The sequence below is a fragment of the Pungitius pungitius genome, chromosome 4, assembly GCF_949316345.1.
Source record: "Pungitius pungitius chromosome 4, fPunPun2.1, whole genome shotgun sequence".
In the NCBI taxonomy this organism is placed as follows: domain Eukaryota; kingdom Metazoa; phylum Chordata; class Actinopteri; order Perciformes; family Gasterosteidae; genus Pungitius; species Pungitius pungitius.
In genome coordinates, this window is record NC_084903.1 from 24,758,341 (window position 1) to 24,783,524 (window position 25,184).

Consider the following 25,184-nt stretch of genomic DNA (forward strand, 5'->3'; position numbering starts at 1 on the left):
CCTGGTCTGGAGCAGGCTAGCTTCAAAGAATGAATCGCCATGGTTACTTGGCCCGGTTTAATTCAACCTGCTTTTGTGCAACCAAGTCGGAGCTAAATTCCTCCAGAATAACCTGGATATCCATTATCTGGGTTTTGTGCAATAGCCCTCTGGATGTTGAGTATCATCCCAGGCTGTGATGACATTTTTAAAGTCCAACAAGTTGGTCTCTTCTGGCTTGATTGACAGATACAGTTTAGTGTTGTCTGCATAACAATGAAAGTTCATGCCTTCGAAGTCAGCTGTCACGTCATATGGTTTCTCTGGAATCCAGCAGCACCGTAAAGAATCTGGAGTTCTCTTCAACCAGGATGTGTCCTTCAACTTTCAAATGAAGAAGACTTCAAGAACTGCCTCATTTCATCTACATGACATATCAGGCTCAAGTTAGCCAGCCCTTAGTTAAGCTGCTATCATTCTCTCACTCTCTCCTTCTGCAATAATCCACACATTATTAGTGCACATCACTAACTCAGCTTCTTTCGGGGAGTTTTTCTGCTTTCTCGCAGGTCTCTGTAGATTTTAGTTCCGTCTGGAACCTGGTCCTGACTCCTACTGCTGCTATCATCATCATCATCAGTACTATTTTAAATATTACTGTTACTGTCATAATAAACCAACACTACCATTCATACCAGTCTTTGTGCTTTCCCTTCCCACAGAAGCTTCTGTGGATGGAGGTTCTACCTGATGGAGGTTCTAGCTGATGGTGGTTCTATCTGATGGAGGTTCTAGCTGATGGTGGTTCTGTAATAATCGCAGTCATTTGAATCATCTCTGTCATATGAATTTAATGTCTTTTACATCTTTTACATTGTTCATTCTGTCCATCCTGACAGAAGGATCCTCCTCTGAGCTTCTCACTGAGGTTTCTGCCCTTCTCTCCATCCCCATGGAAGGGTTCTTTTATTTTTGGGGGATTTTTTGTGAGGGTTTGGGGACAGAGGATGTCGCATGTGTACAGACACATGGTGGAGACTTGGTTATTAACAGACTGTCAGTAAACTGAATCACATTTTGCGTTTTGGGACTTTACTTTTGGGACAACAATCACAGAGAAGGATCATTTTTTACATTCTAATCAAAAGAAGCAGATTAATTAGTGGTGTCAATAGTCCTCATTTGTGATCTCTACGGTAGTAAGAATAAAGAGTTATCTGGACGCTGATAGTCCGACATGTTGAACATGTTGCTCCTGCTTGGGTGGAAAAGCCTCCGTCAGCTCCACCTGCTGCGACTCCCACGTTTCAGATAAGGTGTCCCATCCCGTCTCGTCCAATCCCAGCGCTCCCTGCTCCTATAAGAGCTCCTCGCTCAGAGGCCCGCCATCACCTCACCATGGCCTTCCTGTGGATCCTGTCCTGCCTCGCCCTCGCCGGCGCTGCCTACGGTAAGGCCAGCTCTTTGGAGTGAAGCATGCTGGTTAAAGAGGGCAATCTGCACCTTCAGAACGGGGATGAAGGTGCAGATTGTTTCAGTAAGTCAAGTAAACTATATTTGTATTGGATTAATTTGCACTATGTTGTGATGAATGTTTTGTTTTATTTTTTCTGAATGAAGTAGAAAAAATGACGTGAATAAAAATATTCTATTATTGGAAAACTTACAGAATGATGAAACATGTCTGATCCGTTTGACTTTGAGTGGAGCGCCTCCATAACGTAGTAAGTTTTGTGATTTCATGTCGTTGTTGTTAACTGTCACAATGATGTCAACAGGTTGCGGCTCTCCCGCCATCGCTCCCCTCATCACAGGTTACTCTCGTATCGTGAACGGCGAGGAGGCGGTGCCTCATTCCTGGCCCTGGCAGGTGTCCCTGCAGGTAAACACACACCCACACACACGTACACACACACGCCATCACGTTGTGATCATAAGCATCTGGACTCACTCTCGTGGTTTCAGGATTACACCGGCTTCCATTTCTGCGGCGGCTCCCTGATCAACGCGGAGTGGGTGGTGACCGCCGCTCATTGCAACGTGAGGTCAGTGCCGCCCTCTGGGTGCCGGTCAGTAATTCATTGATTCACTTACAAAAATGGCCGCTTCACCAGTCCGTGCCTCCCCCCCCCACCCCCCCCCGCAGGACGTCCCACCGCGTGATCCTGGGAGAACACGACCGCTCCTCCAACGCCGAGGACATCCAGGTCATGACCGTCGGAAAGGTGGGTGACGAGCGGCGCCGGCCCCCGCTCTCGCTGCCGCCGAGTTCACCTGTGTGGTCACGACAAATGTCATTTCCGGCCAGGTGTTCAAGCACCCCAGCTACAACGGCTTCACCATCAACAACGACATCCTGCTCATCAAGCTGGCCAGCCCCGCCCAGATGAACATGCGTACCTCCCCTGTGTGCGTGGCCGAGACCGCCGACAACTTCCCCGGGGGCACGAGGTGCGTGACCAGCGGCTGGGGGCTGACCCGCTACAACGGTGAGTCCACCTGCACTGGCCGACCAATCAGAGGACGGTAGGGGCGGGGCTTAGCAGGAAAAGAGAGCAACAGCACGAGTGGCAGTTTCATTCTCTCTTTCAGTTTATGTATTTCATAAAAGCTGGTTTCAGAACAACAGGGTGCTGAACTTAAAATACTGAAACAGTTGCTGTTAAATGAGGATTATTTGTCCAGAAGAGGTGAACTCTGACCGTCCATCGCTCCAGGGCGATTTAGAGGAATGGCAAAGGTCACAAGAACCCTCTAACCTTTAGGGGCGGTGGCTCCGACCACGTCAGAATGAATGTTACCTCAACGGTCGTTTATGCGTTGCAGCTGCTGACACCCCCGCCCTGCTGCAGCAGGCCGCCCTCCCCCTGCTCACCAACGATGAGTGCCGCCGCTTCTGGGGCAACAAGATCACCAACCTGATGATCTGCGCCGGAGCCTCTGGGGCCTCCTCCTGCATGGTGGGCGGAGCATAAGCGCGCACGTATCAGGGCTCATCCCGAGGGTGCCGTCTATGTTGACATGTTTATTGCTTCCTTTCTTTCAGGGCGACTCCGGTGGCCCTCTGGTCTGCCAGAAGGACGGAGCCTGGACTCTGGTCGGCATCGTGTCCTGGGGCAGCGGAACATGCACTCCCACAATCCCCGGCGTGTACGCCCGCGTCACTGAGCTGCGCTCCTGGATGGATCAGACCATTGCTGCCAACTGAGCACATCAGACAGTGTGGACGTGACCATCAATAAAACACAGAAACTCTCAATCTGTTCTTCTCCTTTGTTCCTGTCTGCTCAAGACTTTGACGCTTTGTGAAATCTTTTATTTCCCTGTGAAGCGACATGCTAGCTGAGCGTAGCATACACCTCAAAGTTCATCGGAAGCTTATTCATTAATCTGCATTTATTACATAATAAATTAATAATCACGTAGACAAAACAAATTATATAAATTTCCTCAGCAGCCGTTTATTACACAAAAAGCAACGAGTATCCAACAGGTAACAGGAGAAGCATTTGTGCGCCTCAGGTGCGTCGGGTGGGGCAGGCGTGTCCGACCCGGCGGCAGTAGCAGATGGCATTGAAGAAGCGGCAGTAGCAGGTGTCACAGGGGTCGCAGCAGGGCAGCGGGTAACCCAGACATGACTGCTGGTGGGGGATGCAGCGCCGCGGCGAGCGCATGGCCCGACCCTGCAGCTGCAGGGCGGCCAAGGAGTCCTGGGGGACAGGAAGTAAACGTTCAGAAACAGGAAACAAATGAACGCACTGCTGCCGACGCCATGCTGGAGAGGTTCGGCGCTACAGGGCACTTTAGGGCACAGTATCTTTAAAATAAGCCCCGCCCACCTCATCGTAGGACACTGGGTCCATCAGGAAGCGATCCTCCATTGAGTCGAGGGCGGGGTCGTGCACGGGGCCGGGGGCGTGGCTTCTCTCTGCTGGACAAAGAAAACAGAGACTCATAACCACAAAAGAACCTCACCAGATCACACACGGTGTCATAAAACCTAAAGTCAGTACAAACAAGGAGATCTAAAATCAATAGGGTTGTTATGGTAACAACACGGTTAAACAAATTGAATCATCAAGGTCATGACTGTTTAAGGAAGTTACTGTTACAGCTTCTGCCGTCTGCAGAAATCAGCCCTAGCACTTACGAAGCATGGCGGGCGGTCACGGTGTACCACAGGGAGGACTACTTGGACCTCTTCTGTTGCACACATAAACACATATAATAACACACACACATAAATAAACTTTGAGATACAGTCTTAGCCTTTGACACGTTACCTGTAGACAGAAAAACTACTTAGTTAAGTTAAGACAACTGACCTACTGAGTCACAATCCAAACAATGAGTTACCAGATGAAGCTCAGTTCACATTAATGGTTGTGTCACTACTGGCTCATTGTTTCGGCCTCACTGGGTCAGGTGACAGGTGACAAACGAGACCTCTGATTGGCCGGTTGTTACCCACCGTTGTCAGACAGGTAGGACGTGTCGTCCATCTGGATGTTTCCATGGACCAACGAGGACGAGAGACGCAGGAGACTCAAGGACAGACAGCAGAGCAGCACGGAGCCAAACATCCTGCCGTCCCACAGGAGGACAAGACGAAGAAGATGAAGAAGAAGAAGAAGAAGGAGAAGGAGAAGGAGGAGAAGAAGAAGACCGTCTGCAAATCCACAATCCTCAGCTTCTTCTCGGACGGTTTCTGAGAGAAAGAAGCCGGATTAGAGTTCAGTTATCAGTTGTAGAGGTGATTTGACACAAATGATCTTTATGTTGTAGATGTTGTAGATCCGATTGAGTGAATTCATCCGCTGCTCCTTCTTGTTTGGCTGAAATATAAAACGCTTCCTTCAGATAGAACCTGTCCTCCACCCTGGACTAAAGGGAACCGTCCTCCAACCTGGACTAAAGGGAACCGTCCTGGACATTTTCTAATTTTGTATTTTCATTAGTGCTGTCAGTTAAACGCGTTATTAACAACGTTAATGCAAAACCATTTTAACAACATCAATTTTTTGTTGCGAGATTGCCGTTTTTTTTGGGGGGGGGGGTGACTGTTCTCCTCTGAAAATGTCCACAGGTTTTATCTGTTTGAGGAGCTGCTGAAAGCAAAGAGGTAGCAGCTCACCTTTTATTGGTAACCTCACCGTTACGCTTCATTGTTTCTGAAATAAGGCCCGACTGCTTTGATCAATATTAAGTCCTGGTTTAACTGCACTAATCATTTTATTTTGTACCGCCCCGTTTGGCAGTGTGGTTTTTCAGTAAAATAAAACATATGCATAAAGCAAGCCAATCCACTTTTTCACGTTGATAAGAGCATTAAAATGAAAAACAAAATATGGAAAAAAATAAAGGAAGGGACATTTAGAACAGATAAAAATATGTGATTAATTGTGATTCATTTTGAGTTAACTATGACATGAATGCAAATAAATATTTTAACCGTACAACATACAACATACAAGTCAGAAGAGAAAATGAATAAATAAAAAAAGGTTTTATTATTATAAACCAACTTTTTAAAGTTTTGATCAATTGATCCTTTTTTCTTTGAGTTAGTCTTATAAATGTCTTTATAGTTTCTGTCCCGAAGTAGAAGCACACGCGTGGTAGAAGGGAGGAGGAGAGGGCACCTACCTGTCGCTGTGACTCCTCGGGTCGCTCTGTCTCCGGAGGGGACGACAGGCGGTTTAAAGGAGGGAGGAGGTCACATGACTTTCTGGAGGGGGGCAGAATGACATCATCTGATTATAATTACAATGCTCTTATCGTGGCCAAAACAGATAAACTCATATGAACATGTGACGGTTTCCTTTAGATGTATCTTCATCATTTTGTATTTCTTATCTTTAGTGAAAAGCAGTTATTTTACTTGTGTGTGTTTATGATTTACTTTTTACTTCCAGCATGGTGTTGATTTTTTCCTCCAGAGACCTCGCTGTCCCTTCAGACCGAGGAACACCCCCCTTAAATCAAGACCCACCTGGCAACCCCTGGAGAGCACTAGACCAGACTCTCCACCTGAAGGAGACCAGCACACCTGCTTGGTTGGTTTGACCATCTCCTTTCTTTGTTATAAAAGACAGGACTGGTTTTAGCACAGACCTGCAAAGACCTCCCTAGACCTCCAGTAACCACTGGAGACCTTCATAGACCTCCTCACACCCTTTAGAAACCCCAAGAGACCTTTAGTATCCACCAGAGACCTCCCTAGACCTCTTGAGACCTCCAGAAACCCCCCAAGAGACCGCCAGTGACCACCAGAGACCTCCATAAACCTATGGAGACCTCCATAAACCTCTAGTGAAACCATTTCTTAAGTTCTCTCCATAACTCCAACAGCAAACCTAATTTAAGCTGCGAAGATGAGCAATAAAAACATCCCCATCACACGTTCCTGTTTGGGCTCACTAATGATCTTCTGTCCCTGCGTTTGATTGGAGAACATTAGATCAGCCGCTCCATGTTTGCTCCATCAATCAGCTGCTTCTCGGAGGACCCTGAACTGTGACACGCTGATGACATCATTGCTGCACTTTACACCAATCAGCCGTTGATTATCGTCCATCAGCAGGAAATGCTTTTTAATAAAAACAACAGCAACGACTCTCGCTCACTTCCTGTTTTAGGTTGCTGACCTGTCACCGTGGCAACGCCATGAGGTTTAACAGGTTGCTGACAAAGGGCAGAGGCCCTTTTTTATTTTTAACATAATGCTGCAAAACTAAAGCTCTTATTGTGAAATGCACAAAACCAGAATTTATAAAACCAGTCCAGTCAAACCAGAACTGGTTTAATTAAAGGCCCAGTTAACCAGGATCAGGTCTGCCAATGATCCTCATCAGAATCATCATCATTACGTCTCAATACAACATTTTAATCAAGTCAAGAAGAAGAAATATTAATAATGGAGGCAGAACTAGTTTCCGTCTCTCCACAGATATGTCACACATTGACACATGTTTATTTTCACTAAACATCACGAATTATTCTGTCATATTTTTATTTATTTATTTTTATACTTTATTTGAATTAAATGTGTTTGATCAAAAGAATTGTGTTTTTATTGTCACAATTAATTTAACAAAGAAAACGTCGAATAAAATATATCATTTGACGCTACTACCATCAAAATAATAATAAATATGGATTCTTTTTTTGTTATTTGAATATGTTAATCTTTATTTAAAAGTCAGTTCTAGGTCATTTGTGGGAATCCATCGTTTTTAATAATCGAAAATGAGGGTAATTGATCTGAGTATTTATACACTGTAGTATTAGAGTATTATTAGTGTCTATATGTATGATATTAGTCATTGTATGTTACAATGTGAGTTCCAAACCCTCTGTCAACAGTGACTCACAGTCACCTGACCGATCGATGCTCTCTTCCGCTCACATGCCTCGCAGGCAAAAATAATAGATCCATCAACAACAGTCCAGTCCATCCGAACCGGAAATCAGGTGCAGAACCGACGGTGACCCTTTAGCAGGGTCTACCCGAAGCTTTCAATCATGGTCTTCGAGTCCCTGGTGAGCGACCTGCTCAACAGGTTCATCGGAGACTACGTGGAGAACCTGGACAAGTCCCAGCTCAAGATCGGGATCTGGGGAGGTAAGCTAAGTGGCTAGCTTGTAGCTATCGCGATGACATCCGGGAAACCAGACTCCCGTTCAGAAAGCTCACATATTTAGGGTTTCTCCTTTCTAAACCAGTATACGCATATTCTTCAACAGGTCTGACAACGCAGTGCTTAACCACGGGCTTTGCTTTTGTAGTCGGCATTAATACAACTTAGATCTCAGCTTTTGTTACGATGACACGTCAACTTTAGGGGTATCTTCTCCTGCTGTCCGCGCGATAAACTAACACGAAGGGCTCTTTTCTTATTGCATTTAAGGTTTTATTGATTGCAGATATTTATGATGAATACCAATGTCGCATAACCACGTCTTCACCTGGCCGCCGTCTATGGGTCTCACTGACCCCGGATCAGCCTAGTCCATCAAACGGTCCTGGTGCTCAGATCTTAATCTGACCCCGGATCAGCCCAGTCCATCAAACAGTCCTGGTTCCTCAGCTCTTAATCTGACGTGAGGTCAGTAATGTTGTCACGAGGGTAATTCAGTTTAAAAGTAAAAGAAACGTCTCATTGTCAGCTGCACCCAGTCACCAACAACATGTTCGTTGTTTAACGAACGGTGAGTACAAACTGCAAACTAACGCGTACTACTGGTACTTGTTAGTAAATGTACTTTCTGTACGACAACGCAGTACTACATTAACTGTACTCTGACTGTGTATTACTACCATCACATAGTATAAAGTACCACTGGTTGGAACTGTACTACTACATAGTACTGCAGTAACTACTCTGACTGTGTATTACTCCTCCCATGTAATATAAAACTAGTACACATTCATCTAAAAACAGTGTGTCCTTGAATGCATCACCAAAGACAGATTTGATAAATTAGTGTACCGGTAATTGATTTTATAATATTCAGCTTTTATCATCAGTTTTCGCTTAATGTCCTGTGTTTATTTTCATCAGTGAGTAATCTTTAATTTAATGTCAATCTCGTTATACCTGTATACCTGTATCACCTGTCTCACCTGGAGACATTAAAACGCCCCAAACTCCGCCTCTCACTTCTTACCTGGGGGGATCACCATGGTAACCAACAGTGTACACCTGACTTGCTCTGGAGCACGTAGAAGCTCCGCCCACTGCCCAAACAGCAAGTGTCTGCTGATATTTGATATCATTAATGATAAAAATAATAATACCACAATTAGGCAGTGCTATTATAATCAATATATTCTTCTTATTATTATTAAGTATAATAATAATAATAAGTAAACTCATGTGTGTGTGTGTGTTAATCAGGACGGCTCGTATAATTGTGGTTGACGTGATGAATCACTTTTTTGAATGGTTTGATTCAGTGAACCTGCTGACTGGCACTTTGTCGTCTTCCTCTTATGATATAAACACAATTAGATGTTATGAAGCACATTTGTTTCTCTGCTGTGTCTCTGCAGGAAATGTTGTTCTGGAGAATCTGAAAGTGAAGGAGAACGCTTTGGTGGGTCAAAGGCCCGCCTCCTCCCCATGATGTCATCATGCAACACACCCACTTCTCTACATGAAATGATCACTTTGCTGTTCATGATCATTGGTGTCCTTGTGTTTCAGAGTGAGCTTAATGTTCCATTCAAGGTGAAGGCCGGACAGATCGGTGAGATGTTCAAATGAGGTGTAACATACATATGGGATATAATACATGATATCTTCATTTGGTGTAGTGCAGTAACGTAGCATTTTATCATTTGTACTAGTGTGATATAGTATACCACATTGGAACCTGCTAAATCACTGAGCACTTCCTGTTTATGGTTTCTTTCCTTTGTAGGGAAGCTGACGCTGAAGATTCCCTGGAAGAATCTCTACAACGACGCGGTGGTGGCCACCTTGGACGGTCTCTACCTGCTGGTGGTTCCCGGAGCCAGTAAGTGACGCGTTGAACCTTCTCGCATGTCCTCGGCTCTACAGATAGGAATAATTATATATACACAGTATTCAGGCACTCTGATAGCCACGTCCTGCCAGATCCTCAGAGGTTCCTGAGAGGCTCCTGGTCCTCCCAGTGGGATACGAGATGGACTCCAGAATCTGTAGCAAACTCTCAGGGGCCAATCGGGTCCACCCACCCTCACCCCCCGTTGAGCTTTAGTTATTACGGTACCCGGGGAAAGGAGCCAGCGGATTGGCTGGCCTTGTCTGGAGGCGGAGCTTGTACAAATAGATTGACCAAAGACTGACACTGTGTGTTCCAGCTGGATCTCAGGTGCAAACGTGTCCATATAACGGTAAGAGGACAAGGTTCTGAGGTGGCGGTTCCGATCCGGGGTTGCACGCCGTCCACATAATAGCACACATGATAACAATAATATCATCTGTTGTCATACAGGCCTCCTTCACAACAAAAGCAGTTGTTGCTGTCAGATTCCGAGCAGCGGGGGGCTTTTATTGTGAAGGAGCTTCAGTCGTGTGATGTTCACCTCTCTTTCACCGTGGTGATTATTGTTAATGTGGATTTAGCTGTTTTTTTTCTCTCTTCTTGAACAGTTTGTCTCTTGATCATGACGCGATGATGATGCCTAAATCTAAGAGAGCAGTGTGGTGGTGTGGGGGGGGGCGTAAGCCTAGTTTATGGTCCTCTATGGCGTCCACTAGCGCGTCCCGTTGGGGTCTCTTCTGGTGCTGATGGGCCCCTGTGGTGTGCTTCCTGTTTTCAGGTGTCTGGTATTGGTCTGACCTTGAACAGACCTCAGTCACCCACAGACATGGTTAGCTTTAGCATTTAGGCTAACCACCTCGGAGTGTGTGTTTCCTTCCCGATGTTCCCTGAATGCATCATTGATGGGTTTACTGGAATGTAAACAAAGCGTTTTTTCCCCGTAGCGGTGAAGTACGACGCGGCGAAGGAGGAGCGCTACCAGCAGGAGGCGAAGCAGAAGGAGCTGCAGCGCATCGAGGAGGCGCTGCAGATGGCAGCACGCAGAGGTGAGAGGGGCTGACCTCTGACCTCTGAATGACCCTGTAACCCTGAGGACTCACCTGGCTCGTGTTCTTCTGCCTCTTCTGATCTCTGCTGCTGAAGCTTTAACGCCTGCTGCCGTATTTGTGAAGTGCAACAAATGAATGAATGAGTGAGTGAGTGAATGGTTTAGTGAATGAATAAATGCCTGAATGAATGAATGTGTGAATTAAGGGAATGTGTGAGTGGGTGAATGAGGAAGTGAACATATTAACATCTTGTCCGTTGTGTTCATGCTGCGTTTGCTGTCAGCGTCTCAATCTGGAGATCTACTTTTTGGCCTGGAGAGTGTTGTGTACAAGGACCCTCACACTGGTAACACACACACACACACACACAAACACACACACACACACACACACACACACACTGCAACGTACCACATGATGAGGTGTAGCAAGCTCTTAATCACGTTTCCTCAGTAACCATGAGACCCATTTTTGGTCTGTGAGGTTAGCAAGCAGAATGCTAAGCTAAACTGCTAAAGCAGATAACGTAACTGGCACAGAACACCACGGCGACATGACGTCGTAGCTTTAGCCCACGACTTGCTGAAGGTCACTTGGTGGGACCCGTCAGTCCTGTAGCTAGTGGCCCGGCTTCAGTTGGAGCTCCTGCTCTGTGATTGGCTGCTCTCCTCTCACCCACACCTGCCTACTCAAACTCAGGTGCAGGTACAAAGCGTCACTGTGACTCATGAACATATCTATGTCTCTGCTTCCTGCTTCCTGTCTGTGTTTTTCGGGCTTTTCTGTCACTAACTGCTCTCTCTCTCTTTAACGCTGCCAAAAGTCCCAAAAGGAAGTAAAAAGCATAAAAAGCTTAGAAAAGGCTTAAAGAAGCTGAAACGACACGAGAGCAAAGCAGGTGAGTTTTTCTTATATCAATGTGTTGCACCTGGTTGAGGTTTGGACGTCCTGGTCTCAGGTGTCCGTTCAGGTCCAGGTCCAAACATCTGACGGACGTCCTGGTCTCAGGTGTCTGTTCAGGTCCAAACATCTGACGGACATCCTGGTCTCAGGTGTCTGTTCAGGTCCAGGTCCAAACATCTGACGGACGTCCTGGTCTCAGGTGTCTGTTAAGGTCCAAACATCTGATGGACATCCTGGTCTCAGGTGTCTGTTCAGGTCCAAACATCTGACGGACGTCCTGGTCTCAGGTGTCTGTTCAGGTCCAAACATCTGACGGACGTCCTGGTCTCAGGTGTCTGTTCAGGTCCAAACATCTGACGGACGTCCTGGTCTCAGGTGTCTGTTCAGGTCCAGGTCCAAACATCTGACGGACGTCCTGGTCTCAGGTGTCTGTTAAGGTCCAAACATCTGATGGACATCCTGGTCTCAGGTGTCTGTTCAGGTCCAAACATCTGACGGACGTCCTGGTCTCAGGTGTCTGTTCAGGTCCAAACATCTGACGGACGTCCTGGTCTCAGGTGTCTGTTCAGGTCCAAACATCTGACGGACGTCCTGGTCTCAGGTGTCTGTTCAGGTCCAGGTCCAAACATCTGACGGACGTCCTGGTCTCAGGTGTCTGTTAAGGTCCAAACATCTGATGGACGTCCTGGTCTCAGGTGTCTGTTCAGGTCCAAACATCTGACGGACGTCCTGGTCTCAGGTGTCTGTTCAGGTCCAAACATCTGACGGACGTCCTGGTCTCAGGTGTCTGTTCAGGTCCAGGTCCAAACATCTGACGGACGTCCTGGTCTCAGGTGTCTGTTCAGGTCCAGGTCCAAACATCTGACGGACGTCCTGGTCTCAGGTGTCTGTTCAGGTCCAGGTCCAAACATCTGACGGACGTCCTGGTCTCAGGTGTCTGTTCAGGTCCAGGTCCAAACATCTGATGGACGTGCTGTTCTCAGGTGTCTGTTCAGGTCCAAACATCTGACGGACGTCCTGGTCTCAGGTGTCTGTTCAGGTCCAGGTCCAAACATCTGACGGACGTCCTGGTCTCAGGTGTCTGTTCAGGTCCAGGTCCAAACATCTGACGGACGTCCTGGTCTCAGGTGTCTGTTCAGGTCCAGGTCCAAACATCTGATGGACGTGCTGTTCTCAGGTGTCTGTTCAGGTCCTAACATCTGACGGACGTTCTGGTCTCAGGTGTCTGTTCAGGTTCAGGTCCAAACATCTGACGGACGTCCTGGTCTCAGGTGTCTGTTCAGGTCCAGGTCCAAACATCTGATGGACGTCCTGGTCTCAGGTGTCTGTTCAGGTCCAGGTCCAAACATCTGACGGACGTCCTGGTCTCAGGTGTCTGTTCAGGTCCAGGTCCAAACATCTGACGGACGTCCTGGTCTCAGGTGTCTGTTCAGGTCCAGGTCCAAACATCTGATGGACGTGCTGTTCTCAGGTGTCTGTTCAGGTCCTAACATCTGACGGACGTCCTGGTCTCAGGTGTCTGTTCAGGTCCAGGTCCAAACATCTGATGGACGTGCTGTTCTCAGGTGTCTGTTCAGGTCCAAACATCTGACGGACGTCCTGGTCTCAGGTGTCTGTTCAGGTCCAGGTCCAAACATCTGACGGACGTGCTGGTCTCCGGTCTCAGGAATCATCTCTCTTGATGGTCTTGTATTTATTTCAGAAAAGCCTCAGGATTATAAGAAGGACACCTTCGGGGAGAAGCTGGCAACTCAGGTGATCAAGAACTTGCAGGTGAAGATCAGCAGCATCCACCTGCGCTACGAGGACGACGTAAGTACTCGTTCTGGTTTTGATTTTGGTTCAGGTTTTGTAGCTGTGTCTCAAAGTCGCTAGGCTGCATCCTTAAGGACACTAGGCTGCATCCTTAAGGATGCTTCAGAACAAACTGCTCTTAGTTAGAATGTTAACTCTGCTACGCATCCACCTGTAGTTATTAGTGAAAAATCACTTCCGAGGTTGACGCTGTGACGGTTTTATATGTAGTTTCATAGTTCTGAAATATATCCCGCTCCGGAGAAGGACGAGTGTATCTTCCTAAATGAAATAAGAAGTCAGATACCTTTTGGTTCCGCCTATGCGGTTGTTGGAGGACCAGCTCAGGTCAACGAAGGCTGCAGGCTACAAGGCTGCAGGCTACAAAGGATGCATGCTACGAGGATGCAGGCTACAAGGCTGCATGCTACGAGGCTGCATGCTACGAGGATGCAGACTATGAGGCTGCAGGCTATAAGGCTGCTTGCTACGAGGATGCAGGCTATGAGGCTGCATGCTACGACGATGCAGACTATGAGGCTGCATGCTACGACGATGCAGGCTACGAGGATGCAGGCTACGAGGATGCAGACTTGCGACTTTGTGTTTCCGTCCGGTTGAGCCACTGCAGGATGATGCCACTGTCACTTGATGTTTGTTTCAGCTGTCAGACCCGCAGCGCCCCCTGTCTATGGGAGTCACTCTGTCAGAGCTCAGCCTGCAGGTGACAACATTTATTTCAAACAACTCTCACAGACACTTGTGACAAGTGTGATTGACTGACTTCTTTCTGCAGACTACTGATGAAAACTGGAAGTCGTGTATCCTGAACGAAGCAGCCAAGATCATCTATAAGGTGACAGACGCTCTCCTCACTCTCAAACTCTGTCAAACATCTGTCATCTTTCTGCAGTGAATTAACTTGTTATGCAAATCGCACCCTGAATTGTTACAGTTCTAAAAAGTGTTTTGAGAAACTTGGAAGAAACTATTGGCCTCTCTGAATGTTACTTCTGACTGTTTATGTGTTTGTTTTTGACAGCTTGGGCGTCTGGATTGTCTCTGCGCCTACTGGAACGTCAACAGTCCGATCTTTTACAAAGGATCATGGGAAGACATTGTGGTGAGTCCATGCTGTTTGTCTTTTATTTTAAAAGAAGGACATCAGAGTTACTTCTATGTTTACAACCAACCAAGACTAATCAAGTCCAACCAAGACTAACTAACCAACCAATAGAAACCAACAAAGACTAATCTAGTCCAACCAAGACTAACCAACCAACCAATAGAAACCAATAAAGACTAATCAAGTCCAACCAAGACCAACCAACCAACCAATAGAAACCAACCCACCAACCAAGACTAACAAAGTCCAACCAAACCTACCAAGACTAACCAAGTCAAACCAAGACTAACCAACCAACCAAAGACTAATCAAGTCAAACCAAGACTAACCAAACCAACCAAGACTAACCAAGTCAAACCAAGACTAACCAACCAACCAATAGAAACCAACCAACCAAGACGAATCAAGTCAAATCAAGACGAATCAAGTCAAACCACGAGTAACCAATCAAACCAAGACTAACCAAACCAACCAAGACTAATCAAGTCAAACTAAGACTAACCAAACCAACCAAGAGTAACCGATCGAACCAAGACTAACCAACCAACCAAGACAAATCATGTCAAACCAAGACTAACCAACCAACCAATAGAAACCAACCAACCAAGACTAATCAAGTCAAACCAAGACTAACCAATCAAACCAAGACTAACCAACCAACCAAGAGTAACCAATCGAACCAAGACTAACCAACCAACCAAGACAAATCATGTCAAACCAAGACTAACCAACCAACCAATAGAAACCAACCAACCAAGACTAATCAAGTCAAACCAAGACTAACCAATCAAACCAAGACTAACCAACCAACCAAGACAAATCATGTCAAACCAAGACTAACCAACCAACCAATAGAAACCAACCAAGATTAATCAAGTACAACCAAAACTAATCAAGTCCAACCAAGACTAACCAAACCAACCAATATAAACCAACCAACCAAGACCAACCACAGTGTTTCCACTAGGTTTACAACTACAAAGGGGGGGGTGTAGTAGTGAAGTCATTTATGGGGGGGGAGGGGGCGGGGACACTACCAACCAATCAATGTTTTTTTTGCTTTCTGGCCAGCCCGAAAGAATACTGAACTGCTAGATCCTAGCTCATTTGTTGTTTTAATCAATGAGTAAAGTAAAGACATTCTGAATATTAATTGCTTAACTGAGGCACTTTGGGTTCCACACATTACCAGAGAGAGCAGAGCGAGGTACGCCGTAATAGGGAATCTCACAACTACTCATTACGTATTCTTAGCATAAATGTTGTAATGAAGCAGTGTTCTTTGTAACATTCCCTCTTTCTGCGTTTTGACCTAATAATCCTCCTCCAGAATCAGCTCAAGTGTGGAATCAGCAGTAAAGATCGGGAGCTTCCTCACTATCAGTACAGTGAGTTCATCGCTTGGTTATTAAAGTCATAGCTACAATAATGAGCTGTGAGTTTGATCAATACCAACTTCACCTCCCTCTTCACCTCCTCGCTAATCGGTCGCTCCGTTTGTTTGTAGTTTTTAAGCCCATCTTTGCTTCGGCTAAAACGTGCATCAACCCAAACGCCGAGCTGGAGCTAAAAACCCCTAAAGCAAACCTTCACCTGGAGGTCCAGGACATCGCCATCGAGATGACCAAACCACAGGTACGATGTGAGCCAACAAGGACCTCCAGTGGAGGGTTTCTTCACTCATTGACACATTGAGGTCCTAGAGAGACAGATGACACCGGTGTGTTGATGTTGTTGTGGTCCTCTGCAGTACGTCACCATGGTGGAGGTGCTGGAGTCCATTGACTACATGGTGAAGAACGCCCCCTACAGGAAGTTCAGACCAGATGTCCCCGTCCACCAGAACGCCAAACTCTGGTGAGTTCACCACACGTCTTAACAAGAAACAAACAAGAAAGACAACTACTTTGACTTCATGTCAGTGCCCCCTACAGGCTCTCCATTTTTGAGGTGCGTTTGTTTTCTGTGCCTGCGCCAGGTGGAGGTACGGCTTCAACAGCATCCTGGAGGTCCACATCAGACGCTTGGGTGACATGTGGTCCTGGTCCAGCATCAGAAAGCACCGAGAGAACCTGAAAGCCTACAAGAGCGCCTACAAGGCCAAACTGCTGAGCCAGAACAAGCCGAGCCAGGACGTTGAGCGACACATCCAGGTGCCCCTGAACGCACCACGAACCCCGGATTTACACAGGGTCAAATACCCGATTGCACCTACTTAGGCCCCTATAAAGGTCATCTATACATCCATCCATCCATCCATCTCCCATATAGCTGGACATTGGTACAAAGTATCTTAAAATCTCCTGGATTCTTCTGGGGCCGGAGAATTCCAACATGAGCCGGACGTTACTGAGTTCAACTCAACTCAATTCATTTTATTTTATAGCCCAAAATCACAAGAAGGACCTCAGATCTGAAGCTCTGTCTGTATGTCTCATCAGGATCTGGAGAAAGTTCTGGACGTCTTCAACATCACTTTGATCCGGCAGCAGGCTCACATGGAGGTAAACACGACCCGTGACCCCTGGTCTCAGCCCCTTTTAACCCTGCGTTCCCCTCATCTTCATCACTCCTCTTCCTCTTCCAGGTGATCCGGTCGGGACAGAAGGTGGTGGGGAAGAAGACGCCGGGGGGGCAGAAACCGGGGGGAGGAGGTTTCTTCAGCAGCTTATTTGGGAGAAAGACCAAAAAGGAAGAACAGGAGCAAGAGGAGAACAAGGAGGCCGAGAGTGAGTGGAAACATTCCATCACATATCTTTAGCTGACTTACAAAAGGTGCCTTTCAACCAGAAGGAAACAAACTCAGAAGAACAAGAAAGTGAAATTTCATCAAATAAGCCGATGTACAACATGTTCTAGATCAGAACCATCTACAGTGTGTACTTGGTTGGACCTGACTCATAAAATCATAAACCGAGAAAACGAAGAAAGGTGCTTTGCCTTTGAAATTTTCCTCTTAAATCTCTGCCAGACGGCGTAGTCGATGAAAGCAAAGCTATTTGTAACCACTGCAATCGGGAAGTATCTGATCAGTACTACGAGCCTGAAGTACTACGAGCCTGAAGTACTACGAGCCTAAAGTACAATTACCAATAACTACTTGAATATGTACTCAAGTAGTTGTAGCATGTCCCATGATGCATTGCACTTAACCCAAATGTCTCTCTTCTGGTTCAGGTTCAGGGTTGGAAGACCTCATGACATCCGAAGAGAAAGAAAAGCTTTACACCGCCATCGGCTACAGCGGCAGCTCTCACAACCTGACGTTACCCAAACAGGTCCGAATGGACGAGCTTCTTCTCAAATCACTGCATCTCATGCATGGTCCTCAGAGGACGAACCACGGGGATAGAAATGTTCATCTCCCCTAGTGAGCAGTAACGAGAGACATCTCCATCAGGGTTGTTTGCGTGGAGACCATCAGAACCGTAGTTGGTACTGAAGGACTTTCTAGTCCAGGTAGAACCAGGACTTGGATTGGAACCTCGTTGAATTTGTCTGTTGGTCCTCAGTATGTTTCCCCTTCAGGACTGTAGTTGGTCCTAAGAGGGTTGCTGGTTCATGTAGAACCAGGACCTGGTCCTGGTCCTGAACCACGCTGAACATCTTTGTGTTTGCTCAGTATGTCGCAGTGGTCGTCAGCTTCCAGCTCTTCAGGACCTCTGTGACGGTTAGAGAGCAGCCCGAAGTCCCAGAACTCCTCAAAATCCAGATGATCGATCTCAGCACCAAGGTTTCCCAGAGACCCGGAGCTCAGGCCATCAGGCAAGTCTCCCCCCGCCCGGACGGGCCACGGGTCCCCGGCTCTCCATCCCCGGGTCTCTAGCGCTGTGTCTGCTGCTTGCAGGGTGGAGGCCACGCTGGAGCACTGGTACGTCACGGGTCTGCAGCAGCAGGGCCGCGTGCCGTCCCTCATCGCCTCAGTGGGAGACTCGTCCTCCTCTCTGCTCCACGTCGTGTTCGAGTTGAACCCCGAGGAGAGTGGCGCCGACCAGCTGCTCCGGGTCCATTCTCAGCCCGTGGAGATCATCTACGACGCGGTAAACCCTTGGGTCCCCCGGGTGGGACTTTGTTGTTTCTTGTTCTTCTGGGTTTGTTTCCCTATGATTGAAATGCACTTATTGTAAGTCGCTTTGGATGAAAGCATCAGCTCCATGACGGTTTCTACTCTGCCCCCCCCCCCCCCCCAGCTGACGGTGAACAGCGTGGTGGACTTCTTTAAGGCCGGGAAGGGCGTGGACCTGGAGCTGCTGACCTCGGCCACGCTCTCCAAACTGGAGGAGATCAAGGAGAAGACGGCCAATGGTCAGTGGGATTCGTTAAGTGAAGGTTGGTGGTGTTTGGGGCGATGGTGGCGCATGGAGACGGTGTGCTGGGTTGGCTGCTCCATGTCCCCTGTGTCCCTGACACCAAACCACTAAGCGCATCCCGTTTTTAACCTTAAAATGCTTAAAATGCAACGTGCGTCGCTGTGGCTAAACGACATGTAGTGGAATGAAGTAACCATGGTTGGGGTTCCACCTGATCCAGTAGAGGACACTGATTGGTTCTTATTTTGACAGGTTTGTCTCACATCATTGAGAACAGGAAGGTCCTGGACTTGAGGATTGACCTGAAGCCGTCCTACCTGCTCATACCCAGAGACGGTTTCCACAGCAACACGTCCGACCTCATCATCGTGGACTTTGGCAGCTTACAGGTCAGTTCATACTTGACATTCTGATTCGGACGTTTGTTCTGTCCAGATGTTGGTCTCAGTGTGTGTGTGTGTGTGTGTGTAGTTGAACAGCGTGGAGATGAGCGGCTCCTCCTCGTCCTCCTTCTCCTCTCTGGAGGAGATCATGGACCGAGCCTACGAGAGGTTCAACGTGAAGCTCCGACGCGTTCAGGTGCTCTACAGCAAGTCAGGTAATACTGCGCAAACACACACACACACACACACACACACACCTGATACTCACACACAGATGTACACATTCAGGCGAGGCCTGGGAGGCGGCTCGGCTGCAGGCCTCATCGGTGCAGCACATCCTACAGCCGATGGACTTCACCCTCCAGCTGGCCAAGTGTATGGTGGAGAAGGATGCCAGAATGCCCAGGTAGGTCTTCTACATTCCACCTGTCCACAGGTACAGTGGGTCTTCTACCCGTGGGCAGGTGTTCATGTCATTATGAAATCATTCTGTGTGCTCCAGGTTCAAGGTGTCCGGGGAGCTGCCGCTGCTACACATTAAGGTCTCAGATCAGAAGATCCACTACCTTCTGGAGCTGGTCGACAGCATCCCGCTGCCCAACATGGGCTCCTCCCCCTCCACCCCCACGGAGAAGGTACGCTTGGTCCGGTTGGACCATCGGTCCCTGAAACCGTTACTCTGAGCATGTGTGCTGGTTCCATGGCTTTAGGAGCGGGGTCATGGCGATGTGGGTGGAGGAGGGAGGTGTAGGAGTAAGTATTGTATGTGAAGAAAACAAGGAGCCTTCGTCCTTCACACGGAGGGAACCGTCACATTCCTCCCGCACATCCTGGTCATCACCTCACTGATGACATCAGCGCTTGTTAGCATTAGCATTAGCATTAGTCTTCGGTTGGTTACGTGTGGTGATTTCTTCATCAATGGCAGGCGATCTGCTGGTACTGCCCTACCAGGAGGAGGAAGAGGAGAGAAATGAAGAGGAAAGAAAACAAGCAGGAGGTGACAAGGAGGAGATTAAGGGAGTGAGAGGAGGAGAGGAAGAGAGGGAGGAGGAGGATAAGGAAAAGAGAAAGAGGATGTTCCATGACTTCAGGGTCGAGGTGAAGGAGAACAGGTGATCAGAAGCAGAGGAAGAGGAGTGGTAGAAGGAAAGATGGACAGAAGTGATGTTTCGGGGTGTCAGGAGATCTGTGGGAATCCATCTCCATTTTTGGGCGCGCGTCCTGCTGCAGGTGCTGTCCTTGGCGGAGAGCAGACCACGAGCCCTCCACCTTCACCCCGCCCTCCTCAACACCGTGGAGACAGGTGAGCTGCTCTCTGACTGGCTGCTCAACCAATGAGATGAACGTGAAGATAATGGCGTTCTTCTTGCTGTAGACTCTGATGAAGACACCAGTGAGAAGTCCGCGGACGAGGACCACCAGCGCTCGGCTCTGGAGGAACTCACAGACCTTCACTTCAAGTTTGAAGTCAAAGAGGTTTGTTTTTGTCTCTGGTCTGCCTTCAGGTGGTCATGTGACCCACAGAACGGCAGTTGACTGTGTGTGTGGTGCGTTCAGGTGCTGTTGGAGATGACCCGCCAGGAGGACCGGGAAAAGACCGTCTTGTCCCTCAGCGTCTGTCAGCTGGGGGCTGAAGGGAAGAGGCGGAGCTTCGACCTCAGCATCACCTCGTACTTGCGGAGGGTCACACTCGATTACTGTGACGTACCAGGTGACGTCTACCTGACCGATGACATCATCCCGAAACGTGTGTGAGCGGTGCACCTGATAATGTGTTTGTCTTCAGGAGGCAGCAAACACCCTCTCCACCTGATCAGCTCCTCGGAGCAGCAGGACTCAGACCTGCTGAGGGTGGAGTTCATCAAGGTGACCACCAACTCGCCCCCCCCTCCGCCTCAAGGGGGAGGGTTAGATGATGCGTTGTGATAATTGAACCCTGCAGTCATTAGTGAATAAAGACGTGCAGACGCATACACAGCATCACCCAGTAGCTGCACGTCCATGAGGAATCTTCTAGTGCCCGTTGTGGTGAGCCGGTGTGAGTTGTAGTCTCGTGTGTTCTTCTGCTTCTGTAGCCCTTCTTCTTCCAGGTTGCACATGTTGTGGGTCATTTGAGTCACGAGGAAGCAGTCTGCCTGCTCTCCTCTGACCTCTCACAGCAACCAGGCCTTTTAAACCCCACACCTGCTGCTCGCTGGACATTTCCATCCTCTGTGAACCCTACAGATGGTTGTGTGTTTAAATCCCAGTAGACAGTAGCCCGTCTGGCACCAACAACCGTCCACATTAAAGTCACTTTCTTGCCCGTTCTGATGCTCGCTTTGACCGTCCCCAAGTTGCCGTCACCACGACTACGTGCCTAAAGGCAGTAAGTTCTGCCATGTGATTGGCTGATGAGCAACTCGTGTTAACCAGCAGTTGAACATTTGTGCTCATTTATACATGTATGAATGTAAGTGTGTGTGTCGCCCTTCAGGCTGACCCCGCCGGGCCCAGTTTCCAGACTCTGTTCAACAGCACCGAGCAGACCCTGAAGGTGGGTGGAGGAGGTTTCCATAGCAACCGTTTTTTGAGAACCCTTCCTCCTCTTAGCTGTTACCTGCCGCTGTCGTTCAGGTGGACTTCTCCTCCCTGGACTTCCTCCTTCACGCCAGAGCTCTGCTCTCCACCATAAACTACCTGAGCGCCGCCGTGCCGCCGCAACTCGCCGCCGCCCGAGACCCCAAGAAGCAGGTGGAGAAGCCGCAGCCTGGCCGGACAGGTGAGTCCAGACGTCCTGTATGAGCGTCTCCACGTGTCCTCTGCGTCAACGTCTCTCTGCCTCTGTCTCTGCAGCCTCCAAAGGAAACCAAGATGGCGGCGCGTACAGCTTCAAGCTGTTTGCCGTGTTGGGCTGTTTCCACGTGGAGGTGTGTGATGACCGCCGCAGCATTGCCGACATCAGAGTCCAAGGTACGAGCGCACGTTACCTCCGTAGAGCGCTTAGTGAAACTCACCGCCCCCCCCCCCCCCCCCCCCCCACAGGGATTGATGCGTCGGTGCTGGTGGGAGCGAAGGAGACGGAGGTGTCCGCCCGACTGAGAGACATCGTGGTCACAGACGTCAACCCCTGCACCGTCCACAGAAAGGTCACGACCCCACGCTTCCTGTTATGCTTCTTGTGATCGCTCTGTTTAGACAGCTGATTAGATATTCAACGCCTGACCTGCCCCCCCCCCCCTGTAGGCGGTGTCCATCGTGGGGGAGGAGGTGTTCAGCTTCAGACTCTCCTTGTTTCCGGGGGCAACGGAGGGAGGAGGCTACGGCGACATGTCCAAGGTGGACGGGAAGGTCACGCTGCGTCTGGGCTGCATCCAGATCGTCTACCTGCACAAGTTCCTCATGTCGCTGCTGGTGAGGACGCGTGTGTGTGTGTGTGTGTGTGTGTGTGTGTGTGTGTGTGTGTGTGTGTGTGTGTGTGTGTGTGTGTGTGTGTGTGTGTGTGTGTGTGTGTGTGTGTGTGTGTGTGTGTGTGTGTGTGTGTGTGTGGATTGTTTCTCTCGTGTGTAACGTCTTGTTGTAGTGAGGCTGTGTGTGTGTGTGTGTGTGTGTGTAACGTCTTGTTGTAGTGAGGCCGTGTGTGTGTGTGTGTGTAACGTCTTGTTGTAGTGAGGCTGTGTGTGTGTGTGTGTGTGTGTGTGTGTGTGCTTCCTTCTGGTCTCATGTCGTCTTGTCGCTGTGTTTCTTTCAGGCCTCTTTTAGCTCTCAGTGTGCTGACGAGGTAGAGCTCCCAGCATGCAGCGCTGCACTGCTTCACACCCTCCGCTTTAGCTCCACCCGGTGACTCCACCTTAGACCTCAGCAGGTGGTCAGTAGGCGCGGTTCCCCCGCCAGCGGCTGGTCGTTAACACGCAGCGAGCCGCGTGTTTCCTCATTGAATAGAATTCTAGTTTAGAACTCTACGTTCGACGCGTCCACGCTGTAGAGGTTCCATGCAAACCCTGTTTGAAGGTCGCAGACTGTGCGACCTTCAAACATCCAGCAGCTTCTTTTCTTCTGTGTGATCTCCTCCATCCTCGTGTTCCGCCTGGAAACAGAAATTGAAAACCCAACAAAAAGTTCATATTTATAAGCTCCACCCGCCCGGGGCAGGAAGAGCGGCAAAACGAGCGCTACGCTACGGCGCTGAGGTCTGTGGAGGAACACAAGAGTGTTTTCATGCTCACTGCGCCCATCAGTGCTACGCAGCTCAGTCTGCACTAGCATCACCCCCCCATGTCACATGACCTCATGTCACCTCGCTTCATTTCTAAACACAAATATTATTACTGTTCTTCGTATTATTTGTTCAGCTTTCTACAGATCGGCAGTTGTTTTGTAGATTAAACTCAACTCTGAGGTTCAGGACACAGAAACGGCGGCGCCTCCTCACCTCCCGCTTTGGTCCTCCTCCAGATGTTCGTGGACAACTTCCAGACGGCTAAGGAGGCTCTGAGCGCCGCCACGGCTCAGGCGGCGGAGAAGGCGGCGTCCAGCGTCCGGGGCTTCGCCCAGAAGAGCTTCCGTCTGTCCATGGACGTCAGGCTGAAGGCCCCGCTCATCGTGGTGCCCCAGTCCTCCACCTCCCACAATGCCGTGGTAGTGGACCTGGGTCTGATCACGGTGGGGAACAGCTTCTCGCTGCTGCCCGTCGAGGGCTTCTCTCTGCCAGCCGTGGTGGAGAAGATGGACGTGCAGCTGACCCAGCTGAAGCTCTCCAGGTATCTCACGGAGTCGCTGTTTACTGCAGCAAAGGGGGAGGGGCTACATGTTAAGAGGGGGAGGGGCTAAACTAGTTCTCTGAGCTCCTTACCGACAGAATGTGAATGTGTTTCAGAACCACGCTGGGACCAGAAGCTTCTCCGCACATCCAGATCCTCCAGCCCATCAACCTGGAGCTGCTGGTCACCAGGAACATGGCCGCTTCCTGGTTCACTGAGATCCCCGGAGTCCGGGTCCACGGCGTCCTGCACTCGCTCAACGTAGGTCTCCCACCCCTTTGTTGTTGTTGTTGTTTCATTCACTCTCCAGATATTCTCCTTCAATAATCCATTATCTTGACAAGATGCCTCATTTGTACCTTCAACCACTTCAGTAAAATGCTCCTCTCCATGAAGTGGTCAAGTTTCATGTGGATGATGTTATTCAAAGATCTCAATGATCTCCGTAAAACCCTCATCAACATGAACCAACATTTTGAACCCGGCTTGTACTTGTAATAACAAAGAATATATACCGTGTTCATTATACTATATATTTCCTGTAGTGTGTCCTGTCCCCCAGAGACATGTAACTATTGTTGGTCCTGCAGATGAGTCTGGGTAAAGAAGACCTGGGGGTGCTGATGAAGATCCTGGTGGAGAACATCGGGGAGGGGAGCAAGGAGCACAGCATGGACCTGAAGAAACAAGTGGCTCGAGGTAACTGGGCCCAGTGCATGCTGGGTAATCTGGCAGTAACTCTTTCACTACGCCATCAACCGCCTGAAGTCCGGGTTTAAAGACGAGTGTCCGTCCTCAGAGAAGGCGGAGCTAGATGAGCAGCAGGTGGAGGCGGCGTCGCCTCAGACGGGACGTGACGGTGCGTTGGACACCACCAACGGAGGCGTGAAGGACAACGCCGTCAACATTCTCATGGACCTGGAAATCAAAGAGGTACGAATTGTGCAGATATTGTGAAGCGTTGGATTCAAACGTGAAAAGTCGTGAAGTCTCCTGTCTGCTCCTCAAGCTGCTGCTGACCCTGAAGAAGCCCGGAGAGCAGCAGGATTCACCCTTCCTGGTCTTTCACGTCGCTCAACTGGGAATCAACTCCAAAGTCAGGAAGTACGACATGTGTGCCACGACGTTCGTCAACAAGGTCACCATGAAGTGCCTGGAGTTCAAAGGTCAGAGCCCAGTGTTATTGATGGTGGAGAAGAGGTCTTCCACCACATGGGATTGGTTGACGCATCATCTTTTTTTCGTCCTCTTGCTTCAGACTCGAGCGGCGAGCCGCTGTGTCTCGTCAGGTCTTCTGTGGAGTCTGGAGCTGAACTGCTCAAAGTGCAGTACTTCAAGGTGAAGACTTCAGGGTCTCGCATGCT

At 48.8% G+C, this 25,184-nt stretch overlaps 3 protein-coding genes across 10 annotated transcripts in view; 2 read left to right on the forward strand and 1 right to left on the reverse strand.

The window, feature by feature from the left end:
- The first annotated feature begins 1,309 nt into the window (after window positions 1-1,309).
- Window positions 1,310-3,238, forward strand: LOC119193986 (chymotrypsin A-like). The gene is made up of 7 exons (XM_037447962.2): window positions 1,310-1,429; window positions 1,758-1,861; window positions 1,945-2,024; window positions 2,126-2,204; window positions 2,288-2,468; window positions 2,806-2,939; window positions 3,026-3,238. Exons 1-7 carry the CDS (start codon window positions 1,378-1,380, stop codon window positions 3,185-3,187), a joined length of 792 nt encoding a protein of 263 aa, XP_037303859.2. The 5' UTR covers window positions 1,310-1,377; the 3' UTR covers window positions 3,188-3,238.
- Window positions 3,239-3,414: 176 nt separating this feature from the next.
- agrp (agouti related neuropeptide) lies at window positions 3,415-5,648 on the reverse strand. Of its 2 annotated transcripts, none has more exons than XM_037448065.2 (4): window positions 5,626-5,648; window positions 4,451-4,687; window positions 3,819-3,907; window positions 3,415-3,689 (listed from the first exon to the last, which is right to left on the reverse strand). In XM_037448065.2, the coding sequence occupies exons 2-4, from the start codon at window positions 4,560-4,562 to the stop codon at window positions 3,498-3,500; spliced, it is 393 nt and encodes a 130-aa protein (XP_037303962.1). In that variant the 5' UTR covers window positions 4,563-4,687; window positions 5,626-5,648; the 3' UTR covers window positions 3,415-3,497. The 2 variants fall into 2 exon arrangements, with proteins under 2 accessions (XP_037303962.1, XP_037303953.1); XM_037448056.2 differs by having other exon boundaries at window positions 3,819-3,910.
- A 1,746-nt stretch (window positions 5,649-7,394) lies between these two features.
- vps13c (vacuolar protein sorting 13 homolog C) overlaps window positions 7,395-25,184 on the forward strand; it is a 39,226-nt gene continuing 21,436 nt past the window's right edge. For 2 of the 7 annotated variants that reach the window (XM_062561938.1, XM_062561939.1), the window contains exons 1-41: window positions 7,395-7,603; window positions 9,035-9,078; window positions 9,189-9,231; window positions 9,406-9,501; window positions 9,830-9,862; window positions 10,458-10,559; window positions 10,846-10,908; window positions 11,386-11,460; window positions 13,168-13,277; window positions 13,924-13,983; window positions 14,056-14,115; window positions 14,302-14,382; window positions 15,716-15,773; window positions 15,893-16,020; window positions 16,136-16,242; window positions 16,364-16,538; window positions 16,827-16,889; window positions 16,973-17,114; window positions 17,563-17,663; window positions 18,008-18,150; window positions 18,233-18,425; window positions 18,576-18,690; window positions 18,948-19,084; window positions 19,167-19,293; window positions 19,367-19,484; window positions 19,581-19,713; window positions 20,312-20,384; window positions 20,457-20,557; window positions 20,639-20,792; window positions 20,868-20,947; window positions 21,558-21,617; window positions 21,698-21,842; window positions 21,917-22,033; window positions 22,106-22,209; window positions 22,307-22,474; window positions 23,516-23,820; window positions 23,937-24,081; window positions 24,411-24,519; window positions 24,620-24,753; window positions 24,830-24,986; window positions 25,079-25,158. In XM_062561938.1, the coding sequence (XP_062417922.1) occupies window positions 7,504-7,603; window positions 9,035-9,078; window positions 9,189-9,231; window positions 9,406-9,501; window positions 9,830-9,862; window positions 10,458-10,559; window positions 10,846-10,908; window positions 11,386-11,460; window positions 13,168-13,277; window positions 13,924-13,983; window positions 14,056-14,115; window positions 14,302-14,382; window positions 15,716-15,773; window positions 15,893-16,020; window positions 16,136-16,242; window positions 16,364-16,538; window positions 16,827-16,889; window positions 16,973-17,114; window positions 17,563-17,663; window positions 18,008-18,150; window positions 18,233-18,425; window positions 18,576-18,690; window positions 18,948-19,084; window positions 19,167-19,293; window positions 19,367-19,484; window positions 19,581-19,713; window positions 20,312-20,384; window positions 20,457-20,557; window positions 20,639-20,792; window positions 20,868-20,947; window positions 21,558-21,617; window positions 21,698-21,842; window positions 21,917-22,033; window positions 22,106-22,209; window positions 22,307-22,474; window positions 23,516-23,820; window positions 23,937-24,081; window positions 24,411-24,519; window positions 24,620-24,753; window positions 24,830-24,986; window positions 25,079-25,158 (4,539 nt within the window). In that variant the 5' untranslated portion in view covers window positions 7,395-7,503. Of the gene's footprint in view, window positions 7,604-9,034; window positions 9,079-9,188; window positions 9,232-9,405; window positions 9,502-9,829; window positions 9,863-10,457; window positions 10,560-10,845; window positions 10,909-11,385; window positions 11,461-13,167; window positions 13,278-13,923; window positions 13,984-14,055; window positions 14,116-14,301; window positions 14,383-15,715; window positions 15,774-15,892; window positions 16,021-16,135; window positions 16,243-16,363; window positions 16,539-16,826; window positions 16,890-16,972; window positions 17,115-17,562; window positions 17,664-18,007; window positions 18,151-18,232; window positions 18,426-18,575; window positions 18,691-18,947; window positions 19,085-19,166; window positions 19,294-19,366; window positions 19,485-19,580; window positions 19,714-20,311; window positions 20,385-20,456; window positions 20,558-20,638; window positions 20,793-20,867; window positions 20,948-21,557; window positions 21,618-21,697; window positions 21,843-21,916; window positions 22,034-22,105; window positions 22,210-22,306; window positions 22,475-22,811; window positions 22,842-23,515; window positions 23,821-23,936; window positions 24,082-24,410; window positions 24,520-24,619; window positions 24,754-24,829; window positions 24,987-25,078; window positions 25,159-25,184 lie in introns of all 7 variants that reach the window. The other 5 variants (XM_062561937.1, XM_062561940.1, XM_062561943.1 and 2 more) reach the window with 5 other exon arrangements.